A 14,315-nucleotide genomic window follows, 5' to 3' on the forward strand; every position below is an offset into this window, starting at 1 on the left:
TCGTACCTAGCACAAAAGAGGATGGTTGTGGTTGTTGGAGGCCAATAATCTTAGCCACAGGTCATTGCAGTAGGATTTCCTAAGGATAGTCCTAGGCCCAACCATCTTCAGCAGCTTCATCAATTACCTTCCTCCAACATAAGGTCAAAGTGGGTGATTGCAGTGTTCAGTATCATGCGCAACTCCTCAGGTACTAAAGTAACCTGTGCTTGCTTGCAACATGACCTGGAAAATATTCAGGCTTGGGCTGATAGATGGCAAGTAATATTTGCGACACACAAGTGTCAGGCAATGACCACCTCAAACAAGAGAGAATTTAGCCATCTTTCCTTGACATTCAACAGCATTACCATTGCTGAATCCCCAACCGTCAATATCCTATGTTTACCATTGACCAGAAACCTAACTGGATCAGCCATATAAATATTGTGGCTACAGGAGCAGGTCAGCAACAGCTCCAACAACACGCAAGAATCTTGACACCGTCCAGGACAAAGCAGCCTGCTTGATCGGCACCCCATCCAGCACCTTAAACATTCACTACCTCCATCACCAGCACACGGTGGCAACAGTGTGTACCATCTACAAGATTCACTGCAGCAAATATCCAAGACTCCTTCAACACCATCTTCCAAACCTGGAACCACCAAGAAGAACAAGGGCAGCAGACAATTGGGAACACCAGCACTTGCACATTCCCCTCCAAGCCACACACCATTCTGAGTTGGTACTATATCGCTGTTCCTTCACTGTTGCTGGGTGAAAATCCTGGAACTCCTTCCCTGACAGCACTTTGGGTGTACCTACACCACATGGATTGCAGTGGTTCAAGAAGCCGGCTCACCACCACCTTCTCAAGGGCAATTAGGGATGGGCAATAAATGCATGCCTTGTCAGTGATGCTGACGTCCCATGAATGATAAAAAAATGTGCCTTGCTTTACTTCAAATCTGCATGAATCACTCATAAACAGTTTTAGAGAACCATCTTGCCTACTTTTTAATTTTGAAAATCACTTGGTTGGAACGATAATGAATTATTAAGCTGCTGGTTTGTTACAGAGTGGAAAATGATTACAGTGTTTGATATCTAATTATCTGTTAAAAGCTTGTAATCATCACAGAAGGATTTTATGATCTTATGCATGTTTATCATTTTCAGATAAAGCTACTTCAGTACTGCTGGTGTTTCAGCTGAACACGTATCAACATGAACCGTGCTTTTAGTAGAAAAAAAGGTAGGTGGATTTCTTGGCTTTTTTGCTTTTTCTAAATTGACTGCAAAAATATGTTTTTTTTCTTGAGACTGCAAATAATTTCTTTGAATGTCAGTGCAGTATTTGAATCAGTAACAAGTGATTAACAAGTTTATTTGAAGAGAATTTGGAAATTACCTTTTAAAACTGCTTTATTCTTTGGGAATGTTATTTAGCTTGATAGATTTGAGGAAACCATGTTGAGGACAAATACGGAAGTGTCACAACAATACCATAGTTGCTGTTACACATGTTTTGGGGTTTTCAAGTTGTTTAGAGCTTCTAAACCTTTACCATTGCACTTGTTTATCTTTTCCCTAACTAATGGTTCTTTTGCTCCTTCTGTGGGTTCAAACTCCACTTTAACACTTGAGAACATAATTTAGGTTAACACCTCAACGTAATATTGAAGAATTGCTGTGCTGTTAGAATGCCGTATTTTGGATGAGACATTAAACTAAGTCCCTTTCTTCCTGCTCCAATGAATGTAAAAGCTGAAGAGAAGGGTGTTCTTCTGTTCTCCTGGCAAACATTCCTCCCTCAAACAACACCACTAATAATTGGTTAACACTGTTACTTATCTTATTTTGCTAATTGTAGGATCTTGCTGTGTTCAAATTACTGAATCTGGCTACAAAATGAGTAACTATACTTCAAAAGTCAATCATTGACTGTGAAGTGGTTTGGTACAATCTAAGGATATAAAATACTATTCAAATATAAGTTCTCTCTTCCTTGTACTAAACCTGTTGCCACCAACAGTTTGGAAGAAGATCTCCAGTTTTCATACAGCAATAGGTTAGATCAATCAAAAGCATCAGCTCGTCTGTTCATTTTTTAGCCTGTCCATCTTTTTGTGTATTGTGTTATCAAATCAATAAGAATGCATGAAATGAATTAGGGAAACTAAGCCCATTAAGTATTTTCTGTGTAGACATTTCCAATCATTGTCATAAGATTTCCTTGACGTTTCTCCCTCTATGGACTGACTTTGGTTGGTGGAGGCAAGACCTGAGGTGGGTGGACTCAGAATTTCCTGTGTCAGTTTGCCAGCTTGGTACCACCTCCAAGCCATTTTCAAACAGGCCTGGTCAGGGTGAAACAGCTACCCATTTGCAAACACAGGTAACCGATAAAGGCAGTTAAGGGCTTATGCAGGCCCCTTTCCTGCACCAATTGCAATTTTCCAGTCGGCAGGCAGAGTCCTGGTGTGACCAAAGCACAACCAGTGAAAGCAGGTGGCTTCTCGGCGGCTGACCGTGGGACGAGTGCTCCAGAAACAATGGCAGTCTGACAGCCTTAGACACTTTTTTAAAGAAATTTTGGAAGTGCTCAGAGGGTGCTTACATCTTGAGGTGCCCTCTCTCTCTCCCTCTCTCTCTCTCTTAACTGCATCGGCGGGCTGCTGCTCTCTCAGTGCTGCATGGCCTCCTATTGGCCCCTCAGCTTCGGGAGCCCACCCGCCATCCATAGTTAGACATTGTGCGCGTCCTCTGGCCAATAATTGGCCATTCCTTTGAAAATTGTGTCGGGTGACTGTTTCCGGCATGGTGCTGGGTCAGGACCCAGATTAGATCCTTGCGTCCTGGTCCCAACTCCAAAACATGTCTCTCTATCTCTCTCTTTTCTTAGATGAACACTGATTGCTTAATTCATGTTTCTGCAGCAGAAATTAGGCTAGTTTTCTAAGGGGAAAAATCTACAGGCTTTAGATTGTCTCTACTTACATGCCAGTCTATTTCAGAAGCAAATATTTTCTGAATTATTATTTGTCTATTGGTTTAATAATTTTTGATAGAATCACCTTTCAAATCTAACATTTTTTTATTTGATTGCAATAATTTGCAAACTTAATTTATGTCCTCTATTCTATCTGTTATATTTTACAAGTCTTGTGTATGGCATGCACATCCTGCACACATTACCTTTACTACTTGTGTCACAAATTTTGTCAGCATTTTGCTGTCACATATTGCCTGGCTTCAAATCAGAGCTCAAAGAGTTAGCAAAAAATAAATCAAAAGCAAGATCAACATAAGAAAATTGCCAACAACAAACTTTTAAGTATTTACAAAAATGACAATTGAGCCATCAAAAAAATCTGCCAATAAAGAGCAAAAATATAATAACCAAGTAAATTAATAAAAATTTTCTTTAAAAAATATTGTCTGCTGTTTTTTTTTCACTGACTGAAATTTCAAATATTCAAATCAAGGTTTGACACAAAATAAATTTTAAAAATCACATATTTCACAATAATATGATTATAGTTACACGTTGAATTGTTGTTGTTTCTTTTAATGTCTGCCTTGAAGTTATTATTTCAAGGTCTCACCTTGTCTCAGAAGCTTGGTCTTCAACTACATATTTTTTCCAGATACTTTTTCCCAGAACAGGACTATTCTGAGTATATGTCGTTTGCAGGATTTCCTGGCATATATCAATAGGTTTCTCTAAGTTGAAGTAGAAGGTTGTCTCCCTTATCCTGTGTAAATTTGAGTTTTAATGCTTATTTCAAGTCACTTGGAAGCAAATTGGTGGCTCTGTTCTCTGAAAATTTTATTTGTGAACTAAAGAGATGAGAAGATACAAAAAGAAAGGTGGCATTGGCATCAAAGTGGGCAACTATTAAGGATGTATGGAAACAATGACGCTAAATGACCAGTAACGATAACCCATCAATAAAAGATTAACTGAGCTAATCAAATTACTCAAAACATTTTTGTCCCCCGTTTATTTTTCATTACTAACTGAAATACCTGAATGTTCAAGGTAAGGGCTGAATTTTTGCCACAGAGACGGGAAGCAGGAGTCGGGTCTGTATTTGGGTCAGAAACCCACCTCCAGTGATATTAAAGTTCATATTTTCACGGGGGTGAGCCCTTAATTGATATGGAGACAGGTTTCCTGTCCACTTAGGATCAGTGGGGGCAGGATTGGAAGTGAGTCAGGTGAAGTGTGGGACTCATTTAGACACCCCACGGCAACCGTCTCTGAGGTTGCTGGTTGTCCTGAGGGGGACATCTGCGGTTTGAGCCAAAGCCTTCCACTGGCACCGAGAGCAGGGCAGACCCTCACTTCATAGATGCCAATGTGGATCTAATGCTGGAGGCTGCGAGGGAGAGGAGGGAGGTCCTCTTCCCAGATGGTGGCAGGAAGAGACAACTTTGTCGTGCAGCAGGGGCACCTCTCAGTTCAGCGTCATCTTCCTCCCCCTCCAATTCCTCCTCTTCTCTTATCTGCTGCTCCTGCTCTTGCTCCTCCCCCGGTGAGCTGTCTCCTTCCTGGGCCTCACTATCCTTGACGTCCATGTTTTGGAGGGTTCAGCAGACCACCACGATGACCGAGACCCTTGAAGGAGGGTATTGGAGGGCACCACTGGCCCAGTCCAGGAACCGGAATCTAATTTTCAGAAGCCCAATGGCCTGCACAATGGTTGTCCTACTGAGTAGGTGGCATTCATTGTATTACCTCTGTGCCTCGGTCTGGGACTCCCACAGATACGTCAGTAACTAAATCTTCAAGGTGTTCCCTTGTCTCCTAGGATCTGTCCATTACTTTGGGAGTTGGGTGAATATCTGAGGCAGCCTCGAGTCATGGCAGTTGCTAGGAAAGCAAGCACACACATGGAGGATGCTCGTGTTGTGGTCAGAGACCAGTTGAACATTGAGGGTGTGGAAGCCCTTTCGGTTGATGGATCTCACTGGCTGGCCACTGTGTGCCTTGATGGCCACTTGGATGCAATTGCTGATGCCCTGTACTTGGGGGAATCTAGCAATGGGAGTGAAACCCAATGCCTTCTGTCTCTGCAAGCCAATGTCTGTCATTAAATGAATGTGCTGTCCAGCTCTGGCAAAGAGGACATCACTGACCTGCGAAATGCAGTGGTCTGCAGCTGTTTTTGTGATGCCACCAAGGTCTGCAGCTGATGTTTGGATGGAGCCATAAGTGAAGAAGTTCAAGGCCACAGTAACTTTGACAGCTGTTGGCAAGGCATGGTGACCAGAGGTGTGAGGTCTTCAGGGACAAGGGTAGAGATGTCTGTGACCATCTGCCTGGAGAGTCACAGTCTTCTGCAGCATTGGGTCTTGGTCATCTCCAGGTAGCTCCATCTTCAGGAGTCAATCCTGCATCGAGGGTTTGGCCTCTGTTGCCTTCCTGCCCTTATTTCCTCTCCCATGCCCTCATGATGCGTGGGGTTCTGCCTTTCCTGCAAAGAGTGTTGCCCCTTATCACCACTGAGCCCAAAATCTGACAGTCGTGCCCCCATTGCCAGCTAGAGCCTTCCTTCTGGACAGGTGGCAGGTGGCTGCCCAATTGTCCTTGGCAGCCTTGCCCCATGCTCTTCTGCTCCTGTCATGCCAGGGGGGCTGGTGACCCTTTTCAAAACCTGGGGACTGAGTGCCCATCTCTCTGCCACCTGTGCAGCGCCAAAGGCACCCCCTTACCAAGTACCCAGTTCCCCTTTGCCCCACTGACCCACATGGGGCTAGGGTGATGCCCTGGGGCAGCCATGATTGGCTCCCCATGGTAAACCCATCTTCCCTCACCTGTTCAGAAACTGACAGCTTCTGACATTCCTGTGCCCCATTAAATATTCCACCCTCCCCCTTCAACAAGTACAACCGTTTAACCAGTTTAATCAGCCTCAATGGTGAGGAATGCAGGATTCCTGTCCCGCCCTTCCCCTGCCCTGGTGATTATAGCCAGCGCCGGGATCGGTGCCTTGAAATTGACATGCTACCCAGTGCCGGTACTTTTTGGCCCCCCCAACACCCTGTCTCCGTTCCTGACTTCGGGGTTGGGGGGGCAAAAATTCAGCAAGGTTTTGAGGAAAGTAAAATAATCAAAGATTACATATGTCATTACAAAGTGATTACACGTACCCATTAAGTGCATCTAACAGCGTGGCACATTGTGTGCCCATTCACTTCTGTGGAGCGCTCCCCTGTGGCTGAGAAAGAGATGGAAGCAGTCTACTCCCTTGTCTGTGCTTGCGGCTGAGAACCCTGTGGCTTCCATCCTTGTTGTAGAGGTGCCCGTGAGGGTTCCTCCACAGGCTGCTCTGCCTGTGTCATTGCAGAGGCAGCCTCTTTCACAGGGCCTTGCGGCATGGATGGTTCCCCAGTCGGAGGGGCCGAAGAGGTGAGGGATGGCACTGGTGCCCCTTGAGAGGTGGCACCCTCATCAGCTTCTTCGACTACCTTTCATGGTGCTCTTGCATGCTGGATGAGGCCACCAGCTGGGATGCAGCTGGCATCCACTCCAAGAATCTCTGCACCATTAGCAACCTGAGTGGTCAATGCTCTGGAGTGTCAATCTCTCTGTGTATGGCAGCGCGCAACTCCTGCATCCACTCAGAATGGTGCTGCATATGGCCAGTTTGGCCACTCTCTCAATCGCAGAGCTCAAGTGCTCAAAACCCTGAGTCCTCCATTGTCTTCCCATGGCTCCACAATGCTCCAGGGATGTCCAACATTCATGAACTCATTTGCTTCTGAAGCTGCAGAAAAACCCTCCTTGTTTGTGACACCCAAGGTCCAGCATCCTTGCCAAGCGGAGTGTGGCTTTGTCTGTCCTCCATTCTCCGAGGGAGACTTCCCACAGCTGACTCTGGTTCACCCTTCTCCTCCTGCTCACATAGCTGCTAGACTGGGTATGCGGCAGGTGGTGAAGGAACCAACAAGAGGGAAAAACATACTTGACCTTGTCCTCACCAATCTGCCTGTTACAGATGCATCTGTCCATGACAGTATTGGTAGGAGTGACCACCGCACTGTCCTTGTAAAGACAGAGTTCCACCTTCACATTGAGGATACCCTCCATTGTGTTGTGTGGCACTACCACCGTGCTAATTGGGATACATTTCAAACAGATCTAGCAATGCAGAACTGGGCATCCATGAGGCACTGTTGGCCATCAACAGCCGCAGAATTGTGCTCAACCACAATCTGTAACCTCATGGGCCATCATATTCCCACTCTGCCATTACCGTCAAGCCAGGAGACCAACCCTGGTTCAATGAAGAGTGCAGGAGGGCACGCCAGGAGCAACACCATGCATACATCAAAATGAGGTGTCAACCTGGTGAAGCTACAATAGAGGATGGCTTGTGTGCCAAACAGTGGAAGCAGCATGTGATAGATAGAGCTAAGCAATCCCATAACCAAAGGATCAGGTCTAAGCTCTGCAGCAAAAACAAGAAATGCTGGATTCACTCAGCAGGTCTGGCAGCATCTGTGGAAAGAGAAGCAGAGTTAACGTTTCGGGTCAGTGACCCTTCTTCGGAACTGACAAATATTAGAAAAGTCACAGATTATAAACAAGTGAGGTGGGGGTTGGGCAAGAGATAACAAAGGAGAAGGTGCAGATTGGACCAGGCCACATAGCTGACCAAAAGGTCACGGAGCAAAGGCAAACAAGATGTTAATGGTGTGTTGAAAGACAAAGCATTAGTACAGATTAGGTGTGAATATACTGAATATTGAACATCAGCAAGTGCAAACCTGAAGAAAAACAACCTGAAAAAAACAGTGGGTGAGCAAACTGAACAAACTAAGATGAACTGAAATAAATACAAAAAAAATTGTAAAAAATGTAAAAAGGAATGCCAAAAAAAAAGGAAGAAAAAATAACTAAAAATGAAAGTAAAGTGGGGGGCTGTCATGCTCTGAAATTATTGAACTCAATGTTCAGACCGGCAGGCTGTAGTGTGCCTAATCGGTAGATGAGATGCTGTTCCTCGAGCTTGCGTTGATGTTCACTGGAACACTGCAGCAATCCCAGGACAGAGATGTGAGCATGAGAGCAGGGGGGAGTGTTGAAATGGCAAGCAACCGGAAGCTCAGGGTCCTGCTTGCGGACTGAGCGGAGATGTTCCGCAAAGCGGTCACCCAGTCTGCGCTTGGTCTCCCCAATGTAGAGGAGACCACACTGTGAGCAGCGAATACAGTATACTACATTGAAAGAAGTACAAGTAAATCGCTGCTTCACCTGAAAGGAGTGTTTGGGGCCTGGGATAGTGAGGAGAGAGGAGGTAAATGGGCAGGTATTACACCTCCTGCGATTGCAAGGGAAGGTGCCCTGGGACGGGGACGAGGTGGTGGGGGTAATGGAGGAGTGGACCAGGGTGTCGCGGAGGGAACGATCCCTTCGGAATGCTGACAGGGGAAGGGAGGGGAAGATGCGACTGGTACTGGCATCACGCTGGAGGTGGCGAAAATGGCGGAGGATGATCCTTTGGATATGGAGGCTGGTGGGATGAAAAGTGAGGACAAGGGGAACCCTGTCACGGTTCTGGGAGGGAGGGGAAGGGGTGAGGGTAGAGGTGCGGGGAATGGGTCGGACACGGTTGAGGGCCCTGTCAACCACAGTGGGGGGAAATCCTCGGTTGAGGAAAAAGGAGGTCATATCAGAAGCACCGTCATGGAAGGTAGCATCATCAGAGCAGATGCGTCGGAGACGGAGAAACTGGGAGAATGGAATGGAGTCCTTACAGGAGGTAGGGTGTGAAGAAGTGTAGTCGAGGTAGCTGTGGGAGTCAGTGGGCTTATAATGGATATTGGTAGACAACCTATCCCCAGAGATGGAGACAGAGAAGTCGAGGAAGGGAAGGGAAGTGTCAGAGATGGACCATGTGAAGGTGAGAGAAGGGTGGAAATTGGAAGCAAAGTTGATAAAGTTTTCTAGTTCGGGGCGGGAGCAGGAAACGGCACCGATACAGTCATCAATGTACCGGAAAAAGAGTTGGGGGAGGGGGCCTGAGTAGGACTGGAACAAAGAATGCTCGACATATCCCACAAAAAGACAGGCATAACTAGGACCCATGCGGGTACCCATAGCGACACCTTTTACTTGAAGGAAATGCATGGAGTTGAAGAAGAAGTTGTTCAATGTGAGAACAAGTTCAGCCAGGCGGAGGAGGGTGTTGGTGGATGGGGACTGGTTGGGCCTCTGTTCCAGGAAGAAGCGGAGAGCCCTCAAACCATCCTGGTGGGGGATGGAGGTGTAGAGCGATTGGACGTCCATAGTGAAGAGGAGGCGGTTGGGACCAGGAAACTGGAAATTGTCAAAATGACGTAGGGCGTCAGAAGAGTCACGGATGTAGGTGGGAAGAGACTGGACCAGCGGAGAAAAGAGAGAGTCTAGATAGGAAGAAATAAGTTCAGTTGGGCAGGAGCAGGCTGACACAATGGGTCTGCCGGGACAGTCCTGTTTGTGGATTTTGGGAAGGAGGTAGAAGCGGGCTGTCCGGGGTTGCGGGACTATGAGGTTGGAAGCTGTAGAGGGAAGATCTCCAGAGGAGATGAGGTCAGTGACAGTCCTTTGGACGGTGGCTTGATGTTCGGTGGTGGGGTCATGGTCCAGAGGGAGGTAGGAAGAGGTGTCTGTGAGTTGGCGTTGAGCTTCTGCAAGGTAGAGGTCGGTACGCCATACAACAACAGCACCACCCTTGTCTGCAGGTTTGATGACCATGTCGGGGTTAGACCTGAGAGAACGGAGTGCCTCAAGTTCAGAGGGGGACAGGTTAGAGTGAGTGAGGGGGGCAGAGAAATTGAGACGACCAATGTCTCGCCGACAGTTTTCAATGAAGAGATCAAGAGCGGGTAAGAGGCCAGGGTGAGGGGTCCAGGTAGAGGGAGAATGCTGGAGGCGGGTGAATGGGTCTGCTGGTCGGGGGGAGGACTCCTGGTCGAAGAAGTGAGCCCGGAGGCGGAGGCGACGGAAGAAGAGCTCAACGTCATGCCGAGCGCGAAATTCATTGAGGTGGGGGCGTAAGGGGATAAAACTGAGACCTTTGCTGAGTACAGAACGCTCAGCATCAGAGAGGGGGAGGTCAGAGGGTATAGTGAATACACGGCAAGGGGTCAGATCAGAAGGGGTGGGGTCAGAGGGAAGTGAAGCGGAAGGAGGATCTGGAGGGGCATTAGTCCCCATCAGCTGCTGGAGCTTGCGTTCCTTAACACCTGAAAGGAAGAAAAAAAGTTTTTTGTTAATGCGTCGGATGAGACGTAAGATGAGATGAAACTGTGGAGTAGAACAAATTTGAGATAAGGTGAGACGGTGCTGCTGGAGAGAGAGGTCCAGTGTGTGCATATGGCGGCGCATAGCACTGAGTGTGGATCTCAGGATGCGGCGAGAGTAGCAGTCCGAGGAACGTTGTATTTCTCGGAGATACCTGTGATCCTGGGTGGTTTCAAAGCATGATGGGTGAAACTGCAGTTGGAATCCACGTGGAATCAGTCGGAGCCGGAGACAGTCACTGAGGAAGGAGATGTGGCTGTGAAAACGGGTTTTGGTAGATACCTTATCAAACACCAGGAGGGAAATAGAAAGCAATGAAGGTGAACAAGGTAAAAGAGACAAACGAAAATCCCGTCGGAGAGAAGAGCAGAACTTCTTCAAGGTAGGCATTCCTGGAAGAGAAGTGGCAGTGAATTAAACACTAAAATAAAAGCAAAATACTGCGGATGCTGGAAATCTGAAACAAAAACAAGAAATGCTGAATTCACTCAGCAGGTCTGGCAGCATCTGTGGAAAGAGAAGCAGAGTTAACGTTTCGGGTCAGTGACCCTTCTTCGGAACTGACAAATATTAGAAAAGTCACAGATTATAAACAAGTGAGGTGGGGGTTGGGCAAGAGATAACAAAGGAGAAGGTGCAGATTGGACCAGGCCACATAGCTGACCAAAAGGTCACGGAGCAAAGGCAAACAAGATGTTAATGGTGTGTTGAAAGACAAAGCATTAGTACAGATTAGGTGTGAATATACTGAATATTGAACATCAGCAAGTGCAAACCTGAAGAAAAACAACCTGAAAAAAACAGTGGGTAAGCAAACTGAACAAACTAAGATGAACTGAAATAAATACAAAAAAAATTGTAAAAAATGTAAAAAGGAATGCCAAAAAAAAGGAAGAAAAAATAACTAAAAATGAAAGTAAAGTGGGGGGCTGTCATGCTCTGAAATTATTGAACTCAATGTTCAGACCGGCAGGCTGTAGTGTGCCTAATCGGTAGATGAGATGCTGTTCCTCGAGCTTGCGTTGATGTTCACTGGAACACTGCAGCAATCCCAGGACAGAGATGTGAGCATGAGAGCAGGGGGGAGTGTTGAAATGGCAAGCAACCGGAAGCTCAGGGTCCTGCTTGCGGACTGAGCGGAGATGTTCCGCAAAGCGGTCACCCAGTCTGCGCTTGGTCTCCCCAATGTAGAGGAGACCACACTGTGAGCAGCGAATACAGTATACTACATTGAAAGAAGTACAAGTAAATCGCTGCTTCACCTGAAAGGAGTGTTTGGGGCCTGGGATAGTGAGGAGAGAGGAGGTAAAGGGGCAGGTATTACACCTCCTGCGATTGCAAGGGAAGGTGCCCTGGGACCGGGACGAGGTGGTGGGGGTAATGGAGGAGTGGACCAGGGTGTCGCGGAGGGAACGATCCCTTCGGAATGCTGACAGGGGAAGGGAGGGGAAGATGCGACTGGTAGTGGCATCACGCTGGAGGTGGCGAAAATGGCGGAGGATGATCCTTTGGATATGGAGGCTGGTGGGATGAAAAGTGAGGACAAGGGGAACCCTGTCACGGTTCTGGGAGGGAGGGGAAGGGGTGAGGGTAGAGGTGCGGGGAATGGGTCGGACACGGTTGAGGGCCCTGTCAACCACAGTGGGGGGAAAAGCTCTGCAGTCCTGCCACATCCAGCTGTGAATGATGGTGGATAATTAAACAACTAACTGGAAGAGGTGGCTCCACAAATATCCCCATCCTCAATGATGGAGGAGCCCAGCACATCGGTGCAAAAGATAAGGCTGAAGCATTTGCAATAATCTTCAACGAGAAGTGCTGAATTGATGATCCATCTAGGCCTCCTCTTGAAGTCCCCAGCATCACAGATGCCAGACTTCAGCCAATTTGATTCACTCCACGTGATATCAAGAAACGACTGAAGGCACTGAATACTGCAAAGGCTATGGGCCCTGACAACATTCCGGCAATACTACTGAAGACCTGTGCTCCAGAACTTGCCGCACCCCTAGCCAAGCTGTTCCAGTACAGCTACAACACTGGCGTCAACCCGTCAATGTGGAAAATTGCCCAGGTATGTTTTGTACACCATAAGCAGGACAAGTCCAGCCTGACCATGCTCAGTGAGGCTCAGTTTGGGTTCCGCCAGGGCCACTCAGCTCCTGACCTCATTACAGCCTTGGTTCAAACATGGACAAAAGAGCTGAACACCAGAGGTGAGGTGAGAGTGACTGCCCTTGACATCAAGGCAGCATTTGACCGAGTATGGCATCAAGGATCCCTAGCAAAATTGAAGTCAATGGGGATCAGGGGGGAAACTTTCTGCTGGTTGGAGTCATACCTAACGCAAAGGAAGATGGTTATGGTTGTTGGAGGTCTATCAGTTCAGCTCCAGGACATCACTACAGGAGTTCCTCAGGGTAGTGTCATAGGCCCAACCATCTTCAGCTGCTTCATCAATGACTTTTGTTCAATCATAAGGTCAGAAATGGGGATGTTCGCTGATGATTGCACAATGTTCAACACCATTTTTGACTACTCAGATACTGAAGCAGTCCATGTAGAAATGCAGCAAGTCCAGGACAGTATCCAGGCTTGGGCTGATAAGTGGCAAGTAACATTCGTACCACACAGTGCCAGGCAATGACTATCTCCAACAAGAAAGAATCTAACCATCTCCCCTTGACATTCAATAGCATTATGACTGCTGAATCTCCCACTATCAACATCCTAGGGGTTACCATTGGCCAGAAACTGAACTGGAGTAGCCATATATATATGCCATGGCTACAAGAGCAGGTCAGAGGCTAGGAATCCTGCGGCGAGTAACTCACCTCCTGACTTCCCAAAGCCTGTCCACCATCTACAAGGCACAAGTCAGGAGTCTGATGGAATACTCTCCACTTGCCTGAATGGGTGCAGCTCCAACAACACTCAAGAAGCTCAACACCATCCAGGACAAAGCAGCCCACTTGATTGGTACCCCATTCACAAACATTCACTCCCTCCACCACCGACGCTCAGTGGCAGCAGTGTGTACCATCTACAAGATGAACTGCAGCAATGCAGCAAGGCTCCTTAGACAGCACCTTCCAAATCCGTGACCCCTACCAACGAGCAGGACAAGGGCAGCAAATATATGGGAACACCACCACCTGCAAGTTCCCCTCCAAGTCACATACCATCCTGATTTAGAACTATATCGCCATTCCTTCACTGTCGCTGGGTCAAAAAGCCAGGAACTCTCTTCCTAACAGCACTGTGGGTGTACCTACCCCACATGGACTGCAGCGGTTCAAGAAGGCAGCTCACCACCACCTTCTCAAGGGTAATTAGGGATGGGTAATAAATGCTGGCCTAGCCAGTGACGCCCACATCCCATGAATGAAGATAAAAAAAAAACTTGTGATGTGCAGCTCACCTGATGCTCCCCATTCTAAGCTAGATTGAGGCCTAACCGAAATGAGCGTGTCTGAACTGGTGGATGGTGTGGAGGAATGATGTGATGTTACAGGCTTTGGAACATCTCTCCCTGCCAAGGATGCCGGCGACAACTGAGCTGGGGCATTCTGCTCCCCCTTCGCAACTGGCCCTGTGGGAAACACAAGAAGGTGGTGATAAGAACTCGGACCACTCAGCAGGTGCCTCAGCACAACCAACCCCATAGATGACAGCAATTGTATAGTGCATTGGGCAGGAGTATCCTCCATGCCCTTAACCTGAAGATAAAGCTATCAACTGACCTACTTTTTCATGACCTCCAATCTCGTCATTACCTGACGCGATAGCATCCTCGCAATCTGCAGCGCTGCCTCCTCCATCAGGGTTAGAACCTGGAGCTGCGGCACGCCACCACTCATCTGAAACATTTGCCTCAAATTATGCTCTCTCTCTCCTACAGGATGAAGAGAGAAGGATTTATGAGTAGGCTGCCTTCCATCACCTATTTCAGCATGACAGCCACATGAGATCTGAAGCCCCAGGGAACAAATTTGGTGGCTACCAGTTTAAGAAGTCGATTGAAGCTGTTGTAGTT

At 47.4% G+C, this 14,315-nt stretch overlaps 1 protein-coding gene across 9 annotated transcripts in view; it reads left to right on the forward strand.

Moving 5' to 3' along the window:
* Positions 1–14,315, forward strand: part of gulp1b (GULP PTB domain containing engulfment adaptor 1b) — a 475,365-nt gene that overhangs the window by 261,673 nt on the left and 199,377 nt on the right. For all 9 annotated transcript variants that reach the window (XM_068035589.1, XM_068035592.1, XM_068035597.1 and 6 more), the window contains one exon: positions 1,162–1,237. In XM_068035589.1, coding sequence (XP_067891690.1) covers positions 1,210–1,237 — 28 coding nt within the window. In that variant the 5' untranslated portion in view covers positions 1,162–1,209. The remainder of the gene's footprint in view (positions 1–1,161; positions 1,238–14,315) is intronic.

This window comes from Heterodontus francisci, chromosome 7 (genome assembly GCF_036365525.1).
Source record: "Heterodontus francisci isolate sHetFra1 chromosome 7, sHetFra1.hap1, whole genome shotgun sequence".
NCBI lineage: Eukaryota > Metazoa > Chordata > Chondrichthyes > Heterodontiformes > Heterodontidae > Heterodontus > Heterodontus francisci.